The sequence below is a fragment of the Eleutherodactylus coqui genome, chromosome 6, assembly GCF_035609145.1.
Source record: "Eleutherodactylus coqui strain aEleCoq1 chromosome 6, aEleCoq1.hap1, whole genome shotgun sequence".
Lineage (NCBI taxonomy): Eukaryota > Metazoa > Chordata > Amphibia > Anura > Eleutherodactylidae > Eleutherodactylus > Eleutherodactylus coqui.
This window is the reverse complement of record NC_089842.1, coordinates 225,834,922-225,857,784: the sequence shown is the minus strand read 5'-3', so window position 1 is coordinate 225,857,784 and position 22,863 is coordinate 225,834,922. Positions and strand designations below refer to the sequence as shown.

General features: G+C 47.2%; 1 protein-coding gene across 1 annotated transcript in view; it reads left to right on the top strand.

The window, feature by feature from the left end:
• Positions 1–22,863, top strand: part of LOC136571853 (vomeronasal type-2 receptor 26-like) — a 73,045-nt gene that overhangs the window by 31,706 nt on the left and 18,476 nt on the right. Inside the window, exons 5-6 of the mRNA XM_066572474.1 lie at positions 13,165–13,538; positions 13,686–13,955. Of these exons, the coding sequence (XP_066428571.1) occupies positions 13,165–13,538; positions 13,686–13,955 (644 nt within the window). The remainder of the gene's footprint in view (positions 1–13,164; positions 13,539–13,685; positions 13,956–22,863) is intronic.

Sequence of the window (22,863 nt, the reverse complement as noted above, 5' to 3'; positions counted from 1 at the left end):
CAGAGGAGGAGGAGGAGGATCCTGAAAGTGATCTTCCGAGTGAGGACAGCCATGTGTTGCGTACAGGTACCCTGGCACACATGGCTGACTTCATGTTAGGATGCCTTTCTCGTGACCCTCGCGTTACACGCATTCTGGCCACTACGGATTACTGGGTGTACACACTGCTCGACCCACGGTACAAGGAGAGCCTTTCCACTCTCATTCCCGAAGAGGAAAGGGGTTCGAGAATGATGCTATACCACAGGGCGCTGGTGGACAAACTGATGGTAAACTTCCCATCCGACAGCGCTAGTGGCCGAAGGCGCATTTCCGCAGCCCAGGTAGCAGGGGAGGCGCAGAGATCAGGCAGCATGTACAGCGCAGGCAGGGGAACATTATCCAAGGCCTTTGACAGCTTTTTGGCTTCCCAGCAAGACTGTGTCACCGCTCCCCAGTCAAGGCTGAGTTGGCGGGAGCACTGTAAAAGGATGGTGAGGGAGTACGTAGCCGATCTCACGACCGTCCTCTGTGACGCCTCTGCCCCCTACAACTACTGGGTGTGGAAGCTGGACACGTGGCCTGAACTCGCGCTGTATGCCCTGGAGGTGCTTGCTTGTCCTGCGGCTAGCGTCTTGTCAGAGAGGGTGTTTAGTGTGGCTGGGGGAATCATCACGGATAAGCGTACCCACCTGTCAACCGACAGTGCCGACAGGCTTACACTCATCAAGATAAACAAAGCCTGGATTTCTCCAGACTTCTCTTCTCCACCAGCGGACAGCAGCGGTACCTAAACAATACGTAGGCTGCACCCGCGGATGGAAGCATCGTTCTCTATCACCATCAAAAACGGGGACATTTTTGCTTCATCTATCTGTGTATAATATCCCTCCTCCTCCTCCTGCTCCTCCTCCTGAAACCTCACGTAATCACACCGAACGGGCAATTTTTCTTAGGCCCACAAGGCTCAGTCATATAATTTTTCGAAACAATTTTTAGACGTTTCAATGCTCATTAAAGCGTTGAAACTTCCACGTGAACCAATTTTTATTTAAACTGGGCTGCCTCCAGGCCTAGTTACCAATTAAGCCACATTAACCAAAGCGATTAATGGGTTTCACCTGCCCTCTTGGTTGGGCATGGGCAATTTTTATGAGGTACATTAGTACTGTTGGTACACCAATTTTTGGGGGCCCTCGACTACAGTGTAATCAAATGAATTTTTAGCCCACCTGCATTACAGCTGACGTTACATCAGCTGTGTTGGGCACTGCAATGGGATATATTTATGTACCGCCGGTGGCTTCCTGGCACCCACCCATGCTGTGGGTCCACACGGAGTTGAACCTACATCTGTCCACTTCTAAAGAATCCCAGTCAGACTGGGGCATGCAGTGTGGGCCGAAGCCAACCTGCATTAAGCACGACATTACCTCAGCTGTGATGGGCAATGCAATGGGATATATTTATGTACCACCGGTGGCTTCCTGGCACCCACCCATGCTGTGGGTCCACACGGAGTTGAACCTACATCTGTCCACTTCTAAAGAACCCCAGTCTGACTGGGGCATGCAGTGTGGGCCGAAGCCCACCTGCATTAAGCACGACATTACCTCAGCTGTGATGGGCAATGCAATGGGATACATTTATGTACCGCCGGTGGGTTCCAGGAAGCCACCCATGCTGTAGGTGCACACGGAATTCCCATTGCGGAGTTGTACCTGGTTGTGACTATTTATAAAAAAACGCGTCTGACTGGGGCATGCAGACACCTTGACAGAATGAATAGTGTGTGGCACATAGGTTCCCCATTGCTATGCCCACGTGTGCAGCTCCAGATGGAGGTGGCACAGTATTGGATTTCTCATTGCTTCTGTACAGCATTGTGGACTATCGCCCCGCCCCTTTTATGGGGGGGTCGCTGCCTAGCCATGCCAACCCTCTGCAGTGTGTGCCTGCTTTTCCTCTGGCAGACACACTTATAAATAGACATGAGGGTGGTGTAGCATGAGTGTAGCTGAAGGCTGCGCAGGGACAGTTTGGTGTGCGCTGTGGACACTGCGTCGTGCGGGGGGGGGGGGGGTTGGGCAGCATGTAACCCAGGAGAAGTGGCAGCGGAGTGTCATGCAGGCAGTGATTGTGCTTTGTTGGAGGTAGTGTAGTGCTTAGCTAAGGTATGCCATGCTAATGAGGGCTTTTCAGAAGTAAAAGTTGTTGGGGGGGGGGGGGGCCCACTCTTGCCGGTATTGTGGCTTAATAGTGGGACCTGGGAACTTAAGATGCAGCCCAACATGTAGCCCCTCGCCTGCCCTATCCGGTGCTGTGTCGTTCCCATCACTTTCTTGAATTGCCCAGATTTTCACACATGAAAACCTTAGCGAGCATCGGCGATATACAAATATGCTCGGGTCGCCCATTGACTTCAATGGGGTTCGTTATTCGAAACGAACCTTCGAGCATCGCGAAATTTTCGTCCCGAGTAACGAGCACCCAAGCATTTTGGTGCTCGCTCATCTCTAATAACTATGTATAAATACACTAGGGGGCAATACAATCTCTCCCATGATCTGTTTATACCCAGGACTGCAACGGTAACAAGACAGCATCCTCTGTCTAGAAGAAGGAGTAGGACTTAGAGTCACAGGCTGCACTTATCCATGATGGACCAGGAGTATGTCAGCTTCCATATGGATGTACTCAGACATAGAGTTGGCTCCACTGATTTCTGGGTGTTTAAGCTGGACGCAATGCCAGAGCTTTCACAACATGATTTACAGGTGCTCTCCTGCCCCACTGCCAGTGTGCTATTAGAAGGGTGTTCAACACAGTTAGGGGTGTGATAACTGACAGATGCATCTGCTTGTCCATAGTCTATGTTTATCGCCTGGCGGTTATAAAAATGAACAAGGCATTTATTTCACTGGACTTCTGCATCTCCAAGGCAGATTCCAATGATTAGCTAGCATGCTGCCAATTATTAGTCATATATGACTGAGCATAGATTTATATCATAGATCACACTGCCCTCAAGGTGCTGTTACTGGTGATGGTTGTGATGCTGCTGGTCTCCTTCTCCTGCTTCTACCATGTTTCTTCCTCCTTCTCTCCTCCAAATAAAAGATATATCAATACAAAAATATAAATATGGAGCTACAGCTTTCATGTTTCCACAAGGATCACACTCTGCCCTCAAGGCAGTGTTGCTGCTGGTGGTGATGAAACTGCTGCTCTCCTTCTCCTGCTTACACCACAATTGTGCCTCTTCCTCCTTATCCCGAAATGAAAATTTTCTAAAGCACAAGAAACAGCTGTCACTCAGCATAAGGCCTGTACTTGGCTGTTCTGTTCATCTGGTACAATTTATTAGCATTATTATTTGTGCTAAAAAGTCCCATTTTTATATCAACTGTGCCAAGACATTTTTCCCAAAGCAAGTGGTTTGGGGCAAGTTTTAGACATGCAGCAATATTCTTTTAAATAGCAGTGGATTCCTTCTTGTTGTTCTTCCAAAAACACCGTTCTTTTTCAGAGTGTTTCTATTAGTCCACAAATGAACAGTAGTTTTTACAGTTTGTAGAGTCTGTTGAAGGTCATTTGCTGTTATTCTTGCTAACTGTTTGACCAGACATTTGTTGGGAATCAGACAAAAATAATAGATCCAACAAATTCCTTTCCGCTCTTGATGACAACTTTATCTTCCAAAAGATAAAAGATAAAACAAGGGGATCTGGGCTAAAGCTAATAATGAATTGAGACTTGCAAAAGAGGCCAAAAGCAATAAAAAAAAGATTTTGGGGATATATTAAAAGCAAAGGAAAAGTCAAAGATGCTATAGGATGTTTACATAATGAAAATGAGGAATAGCTTAAAAATAATGTTGAGACGGCCAAACTTTTAAATTCCTATTTGGTATGTTTTTTTCAGAAAGTAAATGTAACATCAGCTAGTCTTCACTGAGCTATTGGGGAAATAAAAGAATGCAGACTATCTATTGTTAAGATCCCGGTTTAATCTGTCCATTTTGTCTCCAGTCAGCCATCTTATAAACTTCAGCTTAATTCTCTTTGCAAACTGAAAAATTGTTTCCTGTCATCCAGCATAGTGCAGCGATTCTCATGAAACATATCTAATTGTTATGTCTTAAGTTTAATGAGAAAATGTATTTTTTGTCTGTTTTTCAATCAAATGTCTGTTTCTCATAACTATACTTGCTATCTGTGAGAAATAACCTTCTCTAAGCTTTGGCATAAAGCCATTCCTTTTTTCTCTCCATAACGGTCTATGTTTGTAGAATAAATGTTAGAATTCTTTGGAATACAGTAAGCTGTCTGTGTGTCAATGATTCTGCAGGCCTGCTACACTTCACTACTAATTTGGAGCTCTAGCAGTATATTATAGTAGTCCCTGGAACATCCCTAACAAACTGACACCCAACTGGGGCTCAAGGCAGGCAAAAGAAGACCATCGTACGCCGATTCTCGGTCTCTGAGTGGGAAGGAGCAGCCCAGAAGCACAGACTGAAAAACAGCACTCTAAGGTAAGATATTATCTTGCTACTTTGATCTGTGCTTCTTGGCTGATCTTTCTCTCATCTGAGGGTAGGTGTGCATGTATCTTTATAAATCCTTGAGTCTTTAATAACTTGACAAAACTCTGTTGCTAAGGTGGACATTTGCATGATTGCTGGAATCTGTGTATATTTTCTCTTTGTGTTGTGGGCACTATAAAAGATTATGCAGAAAGTGTGGAAGGGCAGTAGTGAGCCCTGGAGCCCTCTTAGTACATATATAATGTATTATATATATATATATATATATATATATATATATATATATATATATATATATATATATATAATCAAGCTATATATCAAGCAGGCTTCTCGCAGTTCCAAATACCGTACCTTACAATATATATGTACTAAGAGGGCTCCAGGGCTCATGACTGCCCTTCCACGCTTTCTGCATAATCTTATACAGTACCCACAACACAAAGATATGTATGTATGTATATATATATATATATATATATATATATATATATCAAGCTCTTTCTTATGGACAGCATGATTGGGAGCCCCTCTTAGGCAGAGGGCAGAAGTAGAGACAGAAGGGAAGAGAGGGAGGGACAGTACACCAAGTAAGAAAATGGGAAATTCAAATGGGAAAAATGCACATCGATGGAAGACAGCTAGGGAAATAGTTGAGGAAAGAGAAAGTAAACAAGTTGTGGGGAAGGGATGCAGTAAGTTATTACGACAGGTGGGATGCTAGTAGAATGGAATCTTAGATCAGCACGTCTGGGAGAGATTCAGGGACAGCCATAGGGGCTGGGTAAAAGAAAATGGATTAGAAGGAATGTTGGGAAGTTGGATCAAGGCGGGTTAAGCAATAGATGGGATGGGTTATCAGAAAAAGGAATATAAAGAACATATGTATTATGCACCCCCTGATACTCCAATGTGCTACCTGCCACCATATGCACAACCCACAGCTCCAAAAGGTCCAACTGGTTGGACCTGTACGGTGTGTGGACAACAAAATTGTGATCACAAAAATTCCTGCTTTGCCTGCGGGGCTGCATGCCCGAACAGGACAGTAGGAAGTCTCTCCATGGTGACCAGAAGTCAGGCAGTGGTAGGCACAGTGCAGGTGGAGGTGGAAGGGGGTGCAGGAAGCAGTAACGACGACACTAAGGAAACCACCACAGGGGCAAGTTCCTCCAAGGTTACCAAACAGATACCACAGACTTTGATGCTGCCTGAGTATAAACCTTGGACCCTGCAAGAACATATGTCCCTACTATAACAACTTCCGGATCCAATATCTAGATTTATGCCTTTCTATAGGCAGATGGTTCAGATACAAAGTACATATAATGCCACCTGGGCAGATCTGGCCCCGTTAGTCACTCATTAGTCCCTGGGGAAGCATTGGGTGGACTTATAAATCAGCATGTAGAGGACAATTGTGGAAATGACCATGTAGATAGAAAACAGGCTGCATCCCGACCATATTATACTATTGGACTGTTATGTCGGGCAAAGAAGAAACTGCAAGAATCATCTCTGTCCTTGTCTAATATAGTACAGGACAAGATGGAAGGAGTAGAAAGTTTCTCCATAAATGTCTATGTTTGAAGAATAAATTTTAGAATTCTTTGGAATACAGCAAGCTGTCTGTGTGTCACTGATTCTGCAGGCCTGCTACACTTCACTACTAATTCGGAGCCCTAGCAACATATTATAGGGTTCCCCTAGAATATCCCTAACACTATAAACAGAGAGATGGGGAGGGAACACTCTGAAATAGAGATGAGTAGAGATGAGCGAACGTGTTCGTCCGAGCTTGATATTCGTGCGAATATTAGGGTGTTCGGGATGTTCGTTATTCGTAACGAACACCATGCGGTTATCGGGTTACTTTCACTTCCTTCCCTGAGACGTTAGCGCGCTTTTCTGGCCAATTGAAAGACAGGGAAGGCATTACAACTTCCCCCTGTGACGTTCAAGCCCTATACCACCCCCCTGCTGTGAGTGGCTGGGAAGATCAGATGTCACCCGAACATAAAAGTCGGCCCCTCCCGCGGCTCGCCTCAGATGCCTTGTGAGTTAGATGAGGGACAGTGCTGCTGGTACCGGAGCTGCTGTAGGGAGAGAAATAGCAGTTAGTGTAGGCTTCAAGAACCCCAAAGGTCCTTATTAGGGCCAGTAATACCTGTGTGTTGGCTGCTGTTAGCAGTGCCTTTTTTTTTTTTTCTCAAAATCGCCTCTGCAGAGCGTTGCACCCGGCATTAGGGACAGAAGTGTTGGATAGGCAGGGAGAGTGTTAGGAGTGAGTGTAGCCTTCAAGAACCTCAACGGTCCTTTCTAGGGCCATATTTAACCGTGTGCAGTACTGTGCTGGCTGCTGTTAGCAGTGCTGCATATTTTTTTCTTCTCAAAATCGCCTCTGCAGAGCATTGCACCCTCCATTGATACTACAGGGAAAGAATTGTGTAGGCAGGGCCACAACACAGTTATTATTCATTGAATATACGCAGTGGGTCCTTTTGGTGTAAAAAAAGGGAACCGAAATCTATTTGACCTGCCTCTGTCCGTCCTAAGGGCTGTGGACACGTGTGAGCTGCGTGTACAACGTTAAAAAATCAGACGCACCCAGCTACGGTTTACTGCTGGCTTCGCCATTTGCTTTCCTTAATTGGGAAAAAAATACCTGCTATGCCAGAGTTAATAACTCTGCTACCCTCAAGTTCTGTGACACATTAGCAGGGACACAGCACAGTTATTAAACTTAGATTATTCATTGAATATACGCAGTGGGTCCTTTTGGTGTAAAAAAAGGGAAACAAAATCTATTTGTCCTGCCTCTGTCCGTCCTAAGGGCTGTGGACACGTGTGAGCTGCGTGTACAACGTTAAAAAATCAGACGCACCCAGCTACGGTTAACTGCTGGCTTCGCCATTTGCTTTCCTTAATTGGGAAAAAAATACCTGCTCTGCCAGAGTTAATAACTCTGCTACCCTCAAGTTCTGTGACACATTAGCAGGGACACAGCACAGTTATTAAACTTTGATTATTCATTCAATAGAGGCAGTGGGGCCTTTCGTTTTCAAAAAAGGGAAAAAATTATATTTGGCCTGCAGTCTTGCGCCAATTTATTTCCTGCCTGTGAAATCAAATCACTGGTAATACAGCATGCTGAGGGGTAGGGGTAGGCCTAGAGGACGTGGACGCGGCCGAGGACGCGGAGGGCCAAGTCAGGTTGTGGGCACAGGCCGAGCTCCTGATCCAGGTGTGTCGCAGCCGACTGCTGCGCGATTAGGAGAGAGGCACGTTTCTGGCGTCCCCACATTCATCGCCCAATTAATGGGTCCACGCGGGAGACGGTTATTAGAAAATGAGCAGTGTGAGCAGGTCCTGTCCTGGATGGCAGAAAGTGCTTCGAGCAACCTATCGTCCACCCGCAGTTCTGCGCCGTTCACTGCTGCAAATCCGAATCCTCTGTCTGCTGCTCCTCCTTCCTCCCAGCCTCCTCACTCCACTACAATGACACCTGCTCAGGAGCGGGAACACTCCCAGGAACTGTTCTCGGGCCCCTGCTTAGATTGGGCAGGAGTGGTTCCTCTCCCACCAGAGGAGTTTATCGTCACTGATGTCCAACCATTCGAAAGTTCCCGGGGTCCGGGGGAAGAGGCTGGGGACTTCCGCCAACTGTCTCAAGAACTTTCTGTGTGTGAGGAGGACGATGACGATGAGACACAGTTGTCTTGCAGTGAGGTAGTAGTAAGGGCAGTAAGTCCGAGGGAGCAGCGCACAGAGGATTCGGAGGAAGAGCAGCAGGACGATGAGGTGACTGACCCCACCTGGTGTGCAACGCCTACACAGGACAGGTCTTCAGAGGGGGAGGCACGGGCAGCAGCAGGGCAGGTTGCAAGAGGCAGTGCGGTGGCCAGGGGTAGAGGCAGGGCCAGACCGAATAATCAACCAACTGTTTCCCAAAGCGCACCCTCGCGCCATGCCACCCTGCAGAGGCCGAGGTGCTCTAAGGTCTGGCAGTTTTTCACAGAGACGCCTGACGACCGACGAACAGTGGTGTGCAACCTTTGTCGCGCAAAGCTCAGCCGGGGAGCCAACACCAACAGCCTCACCACCACCACCATGCGCAGACATATGATGGCCAAGCACCCCACAAGGTGGGACGAAGGCCGTTCACCGCCTCCGGTTTGCACCCCTGCCTCTCCCCCTGTGCCCCAACCTGCCACTGAGATGCAACCCCCCTCTCAGGACACAGGCACTACCGTCTCCTGGCCTGCACCCACACCCTCACCTCCGCTGTCCTCGGCCCCATCCACCAGTGTAGTTCAGCGCACCGTCCAGCCGTCGCTTGCGCAACTGTTGGAGCGCAAGCGCAAGTACGCCGCCACGCACTCGCACGCTCAAACGTTAACCGTCCGCATAGCAAAATTCATCAGCCTTGAGATGCTGCCGTATAGGGTTGTGGAAACGGAGTCCTTCAAAAGCATCATGGAGGCGGCGGCCCCGCGCTACTCAGTTCCCAGTCGCCACTACTTTTCCCGATGTGCCGTCCCAGCCCTGCACGACCACGTCTCCTGCAACATTGTACGCGCCCTCACCAACGCGGTTACTGCCACGGTCCACTTAACAACGGACACGTGGACAAGCACAGGCGGGCAGGGCCACTACATCTCCCTGATGGCACATTGGGTGAATTTAGTGGAGGCTGGGACCGAGTCAGAGCCTGGGACCGCTCACGTCCTACCCACCCCCAGAATTGCGGGCCCCAGCTCGGTGGTGGTATCTGCGGAGGTGTATGCTTCCTCCACTAAAGCACCCTCCTCCTCCTCCTCCGCAACCTCTGTCTCGCAATCAAGATGTGTTAGCAGCAGCATGTCGCCAGCAGTCGGTGTCGCGCGGTGTGGCAGCACAGCGGTGGGCAAGCGTCAGCAGGCCGTGCTGAAACTACTCAGCTTAGGAGATAAGAGGCACACGGCCCACGAACTGCTGCAGGGTCTGACACAGCAGACCGACCGCTGGCTTGCGCCGCTGAGCCTCCAACTGGGCATGGTCGTGTGTGACAACGGCTATAACCTGGTGGCGGCTCTGCAGCTCGGCAGCCTCACGCACGTGCCATGCCTGGCCCACGTCTTTAATTTGTTGGTTCAGCGCTTTCTGAAAAGCTACCCACGCTTGTCAGACCTGCTCGTAAAGGCGCGCCGGCTCTGCGCACATTTCCGCAAGTCCCACACGGACGCTGCCACCCTGCGCACCCTGCAACATCGCTTTAAGCTGCCAGTGCACCGACTGCTGTGCGACGTGCCCACACGGTGGAACTCTACGCTCCACATGTTGGCCAGGCTCTATGAACAGCGTAGAGCTATAGTCGAATTCCAACTCCAACATGGGCGGCGCAGTGGGAGTCAGCCTCCTCAATTCTTTTCAGAAGAGTGGGCCTAGTTGGCAGACATCTGCCATGTCCTTGGTAATTTTGAGGAGTCTACCCAGGTGGTGAGCGGCGATGCTGCAATCATTAGCGTCACCATTCCTCTGCTATGCATCTTGAGAAATTCCCTGCAAAGCATAAAGGCAGCTGCTTTGCGCTCGGAAACGGGGGCGGTGGAAGACAGTATGTCGCTGGATAGTCAGAGCACCCTCCTGTCTATTTCTCAGCGCGTAGAGGAGGAGGAGGAGGAGCATGAGGAGGATGAGGAGGAGGGGGAAGAGACAGCTTGGCCCGCTGCTGACGGTACACCGGCTGATTGCCTGTCATCCTTTCAGCGTGTATGGCCTGAGGAGGAGGAGGAGGAGGAGGAGGATCCTGAAAGTGATCTTCCTAGTGAAGACAGCCATGTGTTGCGTACAGGTACCCTGGCACACATGGCTGACTTCATGTTAGGATGCCTTTCTCGTGACCCTCGCGTTGCACGCATTCTGGCCACAACGGATTACTGGGTGTACACACTGCTCGACCCACGCTATAAGGAGAACCTGCCCACTCTCATTCCCGAAGAGGAAAGGGGTTCGAGAGTGTTGCTATACCACAGGACCCTTGCGGACAAGCTGATGGTAAAATTCCCAGCCGACAGCGCTAGTGGCCGAAGGCGCAGTACCGAGGGCAAGGTAGCAGGGGAGGTGCGGAGATCGAGCAGCATGTACATCCCAGGCAGTGCAACAGTCTTTAAGGGCCTGGACAGCTTTATGGCTCCCCACCAAGACTGTGTCACCGCTCCCCAGTCAAGGCTGAGTCTGCGGGAGCACTGTAAAAGGATGGTGAGGGAGTACGTAGCCAATCGCACGACCGTCCTCCGTGACGCCTCTGCCACCTACAACTACTGGGTGTCGAAGCTGGACACGTGGCCTGAACTAGCGCTGTATGCCCTGGAGGTGCTTGCTTGTCCTGCGGCTAGCGTCTTGTCGGAGAGGGTGTTTAGTGCGGCTGGGGGAATCATCACAGATAAGCGTACCCGCCTGTCAACCGACAGTGCCGACAGGCTAACACTCATCAAGATGAACAAAGCCTGGATTTCCCCAGACTTCTGTTCTCCACCAGCGGACAGCAGCAATACGTAAGCAATACGTAGGCTGCACCCGCGGATGGAAGCTACGTTCTCTCTCACCATCCAAAACGGGGACATTTCTGCTTCATCAATCTGTGTCTAATATTCCTCCTCCTCCTCCTGCTCCTCCTCCTGAAACCTCACGTAATCACGCTGAACGGGCAATTTTTCTTAGGGCCACAAGGCTCACTCATCTAATTTTTCGAAACAATTTTTATATGTTTCAATGCTCTTAAAAGCGTTGAAACTTTAACTTGAACCAATTTTTCGTTAAACTGGGCTGCCTCCAGGCCTAGTTACCACTTAAGCCACATTAACCAAAGCGATTAATGGGTTTCACCTGCCATCTTGGTTGGGCATGGCCAATGTTTACTGAGGTACATTAGTATTGTTGGTACACCAATTTTTTGGGGCCCTCACCTACAGTGTAATCATAGCAATTTGTATGTTCTTCGCCTGCACTCATGGTACAGAAGTGTGTGTGGGGTTGGCCTATACTTTAGCTACATAAATGTAACTTGGGCCTTGGCTATACTAAGGCTACTGAAATGGAACTAAGACTGCACTCCCACTATACTGCTGCTTCAGAATTGTTACTGGGGCCTGTCTTGAGTGCTACTATTGCTGACATGGAACGAAGACTGCGCTCCCGCTATACTGCTGCTTCGGAATTGTTACTGGGGCCTGTCTTGAGTGCTACTATTGCTGACATGGAACGAAGACTGCGCTCCCGCTATACTGCTGCTTCGGAATTGTTACTGGGGCCTGTCTTGAGTGCTACTATTGCTGACATGGAACGAAGACTGCGCTCCTCCTATAATGCTGCTAGTGATATGTTAGTGGGGCCTGTCCTAATGCTACGGCTGAAATGTTACGAATTATGGGCTCTGCCTATACCGCTGCTAATGGTATGTCTCTGGGGTGTGGAAACAGAGGCTGCCCAAAGACATGATGGCGGCGAGGCCATTTCCCACCAACGCGGTTACTGTTAAGGTGCATATAACCACGGACACGTGGAGAGGACACGTAGTGCCTCAAAAACATCCCCCTCCTCCTCCAACAGGGAAAACATTCTTGGCAAATGCCTTTGCATTGGTTCGTCTGGTGGCAGTCCAAGAATTTCACCGTTGCCGACACTACAAGAGAGCCCCCCCACCATCCCCCCGCCACGGCCCACTTAATCCTGGCCACATTCCGAAAACCAACAAAATAAAACCGCGCTACTAGGTCCGCAGTCACCACCACATTACCACCAACGCGGTTACTGTTAAGGTACATATTACCAGTCTGACTGGGGCATGCAGACACCTTGACAGAATGAATAGTGTGTGGCACATAGGTTCCCCATTGCTATGCCCACGTGTGCAGCTCCTGATGGCGGTGGCACAGGATTCTATTTCTCATTGCTTCTGTACAGCATTGTGGGCTATCGCCCCGCCCCTTTTAAAGAGGGTCGCTGCCTAGCCGTGCCAACCCTCTGCAGTGTGTGCCTGCGGTTCCTCCTCATGGCAGACGCACTTCTAAATAGACATGAGGGTGGTGTGGCATTAGGGCAGCTGAAGGCTGCGCAGGGACACTTTGGTGTGCGCTGTGGGGGGGAGGGGGGGCGGTTGGTCAGCATGTAAGCCAGGAGAAGTGGCAGCGGAGTGTCATCCAGGCAGTGATTGTGCTTTGTTGTAGCTAGTGTGGTGCTTAGCAAAAGTATGCCATGCTAATGAGGGCTTTTCAGAAGTTAAAGGTTTTGGGAGGGGGAGGGGCCCACTCTTGCCGCTATTGTGGCTTAATAGTGGGACCTGTGAACTTGAGATGCAGCCCAACATGTAGCCCCTCGCCTGCCCTATCCGTTGCTGTGTCGTTCCCATCACTTTGTTGAATTGCCCAGATTTTCACACATGAAAACCTTAGCGAGCATCGGCGAAATACAAAAATGCTCTGGTCGCCCATTGACTTCAATGGGGTTCGTTATTCGAAACGAACCCTCGAACATCGCGGGAAGTTCGTTTCGAATAACGAACACCCGAGCATTTTGGTGTTCGCTCATCTCTAGTAAATATGCAATATGTAGATATATGTTTTCAACGTGTATTAATTTATAAACTATCCCTACAGATGCTGCTAACTGTATTAAATGCCAAAGTGATGAATGGCCAAATGAGAAGAGAGACCAATGCTTGCCCAAAGTTATAGAATTCATTTCTCACCAGAATGACACCATGGCTTCTATATTTTCCGGTGTCTCGGTCTTTGGATGTCTTGTGACCATCTTCATATTTGGAATATTTATTTCTTACCAAGACACTCCTATTGTTAAAGCTAATAATCGGAACATGAGTTATCTCCTCCTGGTCTCCATCATCCTCAGCTTCCTCTCCATCTTCTTGTTTCTTGGTCAACCCAGTGATGTAACTTGTAGTTTTCGTGAAACCAGTTTCGGAGTTTTCTTCTCAGTAGCCATCTCCTCACTTATCGCCAAGACTGTTATGGTTTGTGTTGCTTTTAATTCCACCAAGCCTGGGAGCCCCTGGAGAAAATGGCTGAGCGTGAAGCTACCCTATACCATAGTGCTGTTGTGTTCATCTATACAAGTTGTCATCTGTGTTATGTGGTTGTCTTTTTCTCCCCCATTCCAGGACCTGGATAAACAGTCTTATCCTGAGAAGATCATCATTCAGTGCAATGTAGGCTCAGATATCTGCTTCTACTCCATGTTGGGTTATATGGGGTTCCTGGCAGCGGTGAGCTTTGTTCTGGCTTTTATGGTGAGGACTTTACCGGACAGTTTTAATGAAGCCAAGTACATCACCTTCAGCATGCTGCTGTTCTGCAGTGTCTGGATCTCCATGATCCCGGCTTATCTGAGTACCAAAGGGAAAAACATGGTGGCGGTGGAGATATTTGCAGTAATGGCGTCCAGTGCTGGACTTTTAGGCTGTGTGTTTTTCCCAAAATGCTTTATTATTTTATTTAAATCTGAAATGAATAGAAAAAAATGATCTCTTAGGGAAAAGGAAGGCATGAGGGCAAAATATTACCCCCTGATTATAGTGATTAACCCCTTAGTGACGAAGCCTGTTTGCGCCTTAGTGACGGAGCCAAATTTTGGAAATCTGACATGCGTCGTTCAACGTGGCATAACTCCGTAAAGGCTTTACATATCCCACTGATTCTGACATTGTTTTTTCGCCACATGTTGTACTTCATTTAGATTGTAAAAAGAGACCGATATAATTTGTGTATATTTATTAAAAGTACCAATATTGGAAACATTTTGAAAAAATTGTCATTTTTTCACATTTTCAACCGTAATATCTCAAATATGTCCAAACATACTGTACAAATTTTTGATAACATATATATTTCCATCTGTTTGCTTTATTCTGAATGCACACTTGAAAAACTTTTGTGTTTTTTTTAACCATTTAGAGGACGTACAAATTTAACATTACTTTTCAGCATTTTGAGGAGCACTTTGTTTTCCTGCACCAAGCCAAGTTTGCAGAGGCTCATAAGTGTCAGAATAATAGATACCCCCCAAATGACCCCATTTTAAAAACTACACCCCTTAGTGTATTCACTGAGGGGTGTCATGAGTATTTTGACCCCACCAGTTCTTTTCAGGAATTAGTTCAATTTAGGGGACAAAAAATAAAATTTCATATTTTTGCAAATATGTCATTTTAAAGACATATTTTTTTCCTATAGAGCCCATGAAAATGAGGATTTACACACCAAAATGGATACCCCCATTTCTCCCGTGTTCAGAAACATACCCATTGTGGCCCTAATCTTATGTCTGGATGCATAACGGGAGCCAAAACGAAAGGAGTAGTCGGTGTCTTTCAGAACATAAATTTTGCTTGAAGGCGTTTTAGGCCCCATAGCACTTTTGTAGAGCTCTTGAGTGGCCAAAACCAAAGAGAACCCCCACAAATGACCCCATTTTGAAAACTAGACCCCTTAACGAATTTATCTAGGGGTGTACTCACCATTTTGACCCCACAGTTTTTGAATGAATTCAAGCCAAGCAAAAGGAAAAAATTTTGATTTTCATTTTTTTGTCAATTCTGTCATTTTAAAAACAGCTTTTTTTGTACAGCACACGCATGAATGAAGCCTTTCATCCCAAAATGGATACCCCTGTTTCTCCCGTGTTCAGAGACATACCCATTGTGGCCCTAATCTTATGTCTGGATGCACAATGGGGCCCAAAACGAAAGGAGTAGTCGGTGGCTTTAAGAACATAGATTTTCCTTGAAGGAGTTTTAGGCCCATAGCACTTTTGTAGAGCTCTTGACCGGCCAAAATCAAAGAGAACCCCCACAAGTGATCCCATTTTGAAAACTAGACCCCTTAATGAATTTATCTAGGGGTGTACTGCCCATTTTGAGCCCACAGTTTTTGAATGAATTGAAGCAAAGCAAAAGGAAAAAATTGTGATTTTCGTTTTTTTGGCAATTCTGTCGTTTTAAAAACTGCTTTTTTGGTACAGCACACACATGAATGAAGACTTGCACCACAAAGTGGATACCCCTGTTTGTCCCGTGTTCAGAGACATACCCATTGTGGCCCTAATCTTTTGTCTGGATGCACAACGGGGCGCAAAATGAAAGGAGTAGTCGGTGGCTTTCAGAACAGAAATTTAGCATGAAGGTGATTTAGACCCCATTGCACACTTGTAGAGCCCTTGAGCGGCCAAAACGACAGAGAACCCCCACAAATGATCCCATTTTGAAAACTAGACCCCCTAACGAATTTATCTAGGGGTGTACTGTGTATTTTTACCCTACAATTTTTGAATAAATCTAAGCAAAGCAGTAGGAAAAAAATTACAATTTTCATTTTTTTGGCAGTTGTATCAATTTAAAAACTGGTTTTTTTGTACAGCACACATAGGGATGAAGACTTTCACCCCAAAATGGATACCCCTGTTTGTCCCGTGTTCAGAACCATACCCCTTGTGGCCCTAATCTACTTAAAGGACGCATGGCTAGGCCTATAATGGAAGGAGCACCCGTTGGATTTTAGGGTACAACAGAATAAATTCCAGGCCCCATTGCCCACTTATAGAGCCATTGAGCGTCCAAAACGATAAAGAACCCCCTCAAATGACCCCATTTTAAAAACTAGACCCCTTAACGAATTCATCTAGGGGTGTACTGCGTATTTTGACCACACAGTATTTGAATAAATTTCAGCAAAGCAGAAGAAAAAAATTAAAATTTTCATTTTTTTGGCAATTTTGTCAATTTAAAAACTGTTTTTTTTGTACAGTTTACATAGGAATGAAGACGTTCACCCCCAAATGGATCCCCTCGTTTGTCCCGTGTTCAAAAACATACCCATTGTGGCCCTAATCTACTTACAGGAAACATGGCAAGGCCTGTAATGGAGGGAACACCAGTTGGATTGCAGGGCATAACTGAATAAATTCCAGGCCCCATTGCTCATTTGTACGGAATAAAAATTGACTCCCTAAAATCCCCCGCCCCTCCCCCACACACTCCGCGCCCTTTTCGGCGTTCCCCAAATCTTAGATAAAAGTAATAATGTGAACTGTGTAGTATTTCCAAAGACGGGTAATTATGGAGGCTGGTTGGGATGGGCACATGGGGCAATAAAACCGGGTATCCCCCCTCCTCTCATGCTTTTTGGGAGTCATTTTTTGACCTCAGTGGCGGGGATGGGGTGTAAAAAGTGGCGCTCTGTGAGTCTCCGTAAGCTTGATGAGGTGCAGCGGTGTCACACAGAAGGCGCTCAACAAGCTGCTCCTGGAACTGCAGGAAGGCGAGCGTTCCCGGGGCTTCTTGTAAATTGCGTATTACAGGTAGCGGTCTGAATAACGCCGGGCTCACACAGCTGTAGGTGGATCCTGGCTGTGAGCCCGGCTGTGACCCTGCGTACGGCCGCGTAATGTACTGCGCATAACTGCGTACTTACACGGGCGGTCATGCGCAGTACACTTTTTTTGTTGTTGTTTGTATTTCCCGCACCGTCGCTTAGCGATGACGCGGGTACCTGCAGCCCGTACACAATGTAGTTGCGTATGGGCTGCGGGTATATCCGCGACCATGGAGCACAATGGGCTCTATGTTGCCGATATCCGTGGTAAAATAGAACCTGCTGCGTTCTCTTTTCTGCGAGTGGATTACGCAATTCCAACCCGCTAATGTGAGCGGAACTGTGTAATCCAATGCGATTAATCTGCGTATTACCGCTAATCAAACGCATGCGGAATCCGTAATTCTTATCCGGTCATGTGAGACCGGCCAAAGGTAGATCGCTACCATTTTTTCACGTGACCGGGGACCGCTCAACGAGGCCACCCGTCACTGCTCCAGGCTCTCTGTGACCGTTGGTCGCCGAGAGCAAGGAGATATTAAGTTTCCTGGGCTTCCCGACTCCTGCGCATGTGTCCGGTGTTTTGCCGGCGGTCGCATGCGCAGAATACGGGAAAGTTCACGGAAGAAGATTGCGTCGGGGTGCAAATATGGAGGCCTCCGGTAAAAATTTTTATCTCCTCTCACCGATCGCATCGGTGAGGGGAGATGAACCTTCCCCTTTTTTTAACTTTTACGTGATCGCCATTATTCTTTGGATAACGGCGGACACGTGATCAGGAACCGATCACCGCGGCCCTCCAGGCTCTCGGCTAAGTTTTGTAGCCAGGAGCAGGGAGATTTTAAAAACCACGGCTTTTGCGCATGCGCCTGCCACATTGGTGACGGGCGCGTGCGCAGAAGCTGGGTTGAGGTCCGCGGATAAATCCGCAGGCCTTAGGTACGTCATTTCATCCTCCCTCACGGATATGATCCGTGGGGGAAGATGAAACGCAAGCTTTTTTTAACTTTTTTAAAACTTTTTTTTTACTTTTTACACTTTTTTTTTTACCTTTTACCCCTTTTTTTATTTATTTTTTTTACTTTTTGCACTTTTTTTTTTACTTTACATGATCACTGTCATCCATTGGATGACAGTGATCATGTCCCTGGTGACATCCCTCTGCTCTTGGCTACACATGGCAGCCAGGAGCAGAGCAATTTTGAATTTCCCGGGGCTCGAGCCCCTCTGTGCACGCGCCCGATGTCAATCATCGGGCGCGCATGCGCAGACGGGGATTTCGGGTCCCGGGACATCGGGACATCGCAGAGGACCGGGGGTGAGTATCTTCACCTCCCCTCATGGATCCGATCCATGAGGGGAGGTGAAACTTTACTTTTGTTTTACTTTTTAAACTTTTTCGCGATCACCGCTATCGCAATGGATAGCGGTGATCGCGGGCCCGGGGACCGCTCACAGTGGTCCTCGGTAACACCTCCTGGTTCCCGGCTACCTTCAGGAGCCGGGAGCCAGGAGATTTTAAATTTGCCGGGGACACCCGGGCTTCTGCGCGTGCGCGTGACGTCATCGCCAGGCGCGCATGCGCAGAAGGCCGCCGGCGGGTCCAGGAGGACCAGATCTCCGGGGGACACCGCCGACAAGCCGTGTGAGTATTTTCAGCTGCCGTGATGGATCCGATCCATCATAGCAGCTGAATTACTACTTTTTTACACTGTTTTGTTTACTTTTTTGCGATCGGCGCTATTCATTTTATAGCGCCGATCGCAATTCCGGGGGGGACTGCCCGCATCCTGGGATGACAGCTCCATGCTGTCGGCTACCTGCGGGCACCGACAGCATGGAGCTGTCACGTCCTCAGGCCAGTGGGCATCAATCCAAAGAGGATGCATAAAACTACGTCCTCTAGGATTAAGGCCCACTTTCTGAGGACGTAGTTTCCCGATGGGGCAGTCGTTAAGGGGTTAACTCTGAACATTAGACGTTTATAAACCAGTTTTTACTCAAAGCTTCTCTATCAGATTGTGCATGAATGAGGGGGATCTAAATGTAGGATTATCATTCCATTATCTGCAGTAAATTGTACAATCAGTAGAACCTTGTATAATTATGTAATATTAAAAATAAAAAAACAGATGAAGACTCTATATTTATCTGATAACATGGAAGGGAATCTGTCATGTTGTATATAAAGTCTTAAATATAACAAGGTGTAAATAAAAGCTGTGCTTCTAAGTACATGTGAAGATATTAATGTACTAGTACAGGAAGAAAACTGGAATACTTCTGTGAGGAGACAACTTGTATAAGGCAGAACTCCTCTATGTCTAAGTTTCCTCGTGATAAACCTTAATTAAGTGCACATGACTTAGTTGGTTTAGGCTGGGATCACACAGGGCGGATTTGCCGCGGAAATTCCGTCCGGAATTTCACTGTGGCAAATCCACCTATGGCCGCTAATCCCAGGGTTAGCCAGCCATGTGGACAAGATTTGTCAAAATTCTCTTCCACACAGGATGTCCACTCCATCACGTCAAAGCTGGCAGAAGCCAGCGCTGTGGCTCGGATTTCCCGGCCGCAGCAGCATGTCAATTTCTTTTTCCATTGTGGCCGCACTCTCCTCTATGAGAGCACCGGCCACAATGGTAAAGCATATGGCCAAGCTGCTCCAAAAAGTGCCGCGAGTTTTAAAGCAGCGCTTTCCCGGTGGAAGTCTCGCATTTTTTCGCTGCGGCCAAACAGCGAGATTTCTGGTGAGATTCCGCCCCTGTGGGAACCCAGCCTTAAAGACTCCTAATTCCAAAAGATAGTAAATCAGGGGAAAATCCATCAAAATACCTATGCATCACATTTTAGAGGTGTAACCACCTTCTTTATCAAACAGGTGGGGTTCCTTTTTGGCATACTTTTATATATAATAGTTTAAAGATGGCGCTCATGAACCGGAAGTGAAACAATAGTCACATGATGCACATGTCATTGCTGACACTGCTGAGGTCACGGTTATGTGATTGGTAATTAGCCACAAGACCGGAAGACCATAATTCATCAGTAAAGTTTATTGGGAGAAATTTGTCAATAAAGTTTAAAAAAGGAGTTAAAAAATATAATAAACTGGTTGCAGTGTTATGGAGAAGGTATGTAAGATATCAAGAAAATCAGATTAGAATAACATATTCACAGTGAATAAATGGTTAAAGGTTCTTTTCAAAAGGGGCAAAAATAAGAATGTATAAAGTAATAAACATAATAGCATAAAAAAAATAGTCATAAGGAGGGTAAATCATGAGTGGGGAATATGCTAAATACTATATGATTAGAGGCATATATTAAAAGGGTTAAAAGGATACAAAATGATATATTTAAGAAAACTTCAAATGCATTCAAATATTTGCAATATGTAGATTCACAATCAGTGATAATATCATGAAGAGACGAGATAAGGGGATCATGAGGCAAACAAACAAAAATACTAAACATATGGTCATACATTTAGACACGGAGATCAGAATTGATCAAGCAATGTGGTATCATTGCTGGAATTATTCCTAAAAACTCTGCCTTGGAAGTTCTGAACTTGAGCCTCTTTTCTAGTTTCCCCAAATTGTTTTTTTAAGGATGTAACAACTCCCCGTTACTTTGTCATTAGCACTGATGTGTACCATGAGCACCAGGTCCTCTGCAACTGCACATAGCAATCCATCTATCCAATCCACAACATTCTACACCTGCGCACCCAGCAGACGCACTGTTTGACAATACCGAAAACTGAGGTTCTTGGGAGATTTCAATTTAAACATATATAAAACAAATAATCCCTGGATCTACATTTGAAAGTTCTTACCTGACTCTAAGGCAATCCCTCTGGTTATTTAGTGTCTATATCTTGTAATGTCATAGTTAGAGATGAGCGAGCACACTCGTCCGAGCTTGATGCTCGTTCGAGCATTTGGATGTTCAAGATGCTCGTTACTCGAGACGAGGACCACGCGGTACTCGAGACAATTCCATTTCCTTCCCTGCATGTTTAGCGCCATTTTTTAGCCAATAGACATGCAGTGAAGGCATTACCACTTCCTCCTGTGACGTGCCAGCCCTATCCCACCCCCCTGCAGTGAGTGGCTGGTGAGATCAAGTGACCGCGGAGTACTTAAAGCGGTTCTGCGCACTGCTCGCCTCAGACACACACTGGGAGAGGTTAGGGAAAGTGCTGCTGCTTATTCGGGGATAGTGTTAGTGTAGGATCCTGTCCTCAAGAACCCCAAGTGTACGCCAATAATTCCATAATTTTTTACACCAGTCTGTGTCTGCAGTGAACTTAACGGACAGCGTACGGCCACAGTCACTGATAGAGGGAAAGTCATATACACACTATATAGCCTGCATTCCTTTAAAAAAAAAAAAAATCGTTGGGCTACTTCTGACCGTCTGCATTTTATTGGGTGTCTCGTGGGAGTTTTAGTGCATCACTATTGCACATCTAGGCCTGTTTGCAGCCTTCCGTATTCTTTGTTTCTGCCTGGAGTTAGCGTTACAATACAGCTCTCAGCGTGAAAGTGTACGCAAATAATTCCATAATTATTTACACCGCTCTGTGTCTGCTCTATTCACAATCCACCATGCTGAGGAGTAGGGGTAGGGGTCGAGGACGTGGACGCGGAGGTCCAATTGAGGGTGTGGGCACAGGCCGAGTTCCTGGTCCAGGTGAATCACAGACGGCTGCTGCGGGATTAGGAGAGAGGACAGTTTCTGGGGTCCCCAGCTTCATATCACAATTTATGGATCCACGTGGTAGACCTTTATTACAAACCGAGCAGAGTGAGCAGGTCCTGTCGTGGATGGCAGAAAATGCATCCAGCAATGTATCGATCACCCAGTCTTCTATGCAGTCCACTGCTGCAACTCTGAATCCTCTGGCTGCTGCTCCTCCTTCCTCCCAGCCTCCTCACTCCATGAAAATGACACATTCTGAGGAGCAGGCAGACTCCCAGGAACTGTTCTCGGGTGACAAGGGTATAAGTCTCCGCAAATATTCTACCCTTCAGGAACAACAGACGACCTTCCGATGTTGACATGCTGCTCATCATAATGAATGGTATTGAAGGATGGAGAGCAATGGCTACTCCCTTAGTTGCGGTATTTGGATGGTTGCTGTAGAACCATCTATCGAACATTTTTTTGGGAAACCTCTGAGGCGCTGATTCTTTTAAATGAATCTCCTGGAGGAAAACAATAGAAGTTTTTAATCTCTTCAAGAGCCACATCACCCTATTTCTCTTTTGTGGTGTGTTTAGGCCTTTAGCGTTTAAAGAAGTGAAAATGAGCTCGTTGGACATTTTTAATTTAATGGTTAGTTTCGTATGAATCTACTTTTGTTTTATACTTTTGTGTGGGCTAGAACAGGGGAGCCTATTGGTGTCGCTTCTCCTTGATAGGGTTGAGGGGGGGTGGGGGTGGGGGGCTGGGGTACAGTCTAGGATTAGAGTTTAGGTAAGGTAATACAATAAGGTTAGGTCTGCGAAAGTAGCAGTCCAAATGAAATACTTCAACAAATAATTTAACTGATAGCCGGTACTAGGTTTAGTCCAACTTTGTGTGCCCTACATACTGCAGGTATACAACGAGCCTATAAGACTGGAATAAAATTTAAATGAGTCAAGACAATTTTAACTGTGAGGGGGAAGGCCCTTAGTGGAGGGTCTGTGCGGTTACTGATTCGCAGGTCGTCGCCCCTGAGAAAAGGAGCGAGTGCTGCGAACTAAGTGCTTCTAGCTTCAGGTGATTTGGGGACTGTCCACAAGGAAGTCTCCCAAGCGGGCAGTTCCGCGTTGGACCGGGGCTCAATTAGTGAACAAGCCCAAGGACCTCAGCCGAAACACCACAGACTCCAGTGGGGGGGGGGGGGCCCTGCGACAAAACTGCTCTTCCTCCCTCCCCGACGGACCGGCCAGACCACCCCAAGGGGCCTCTAAG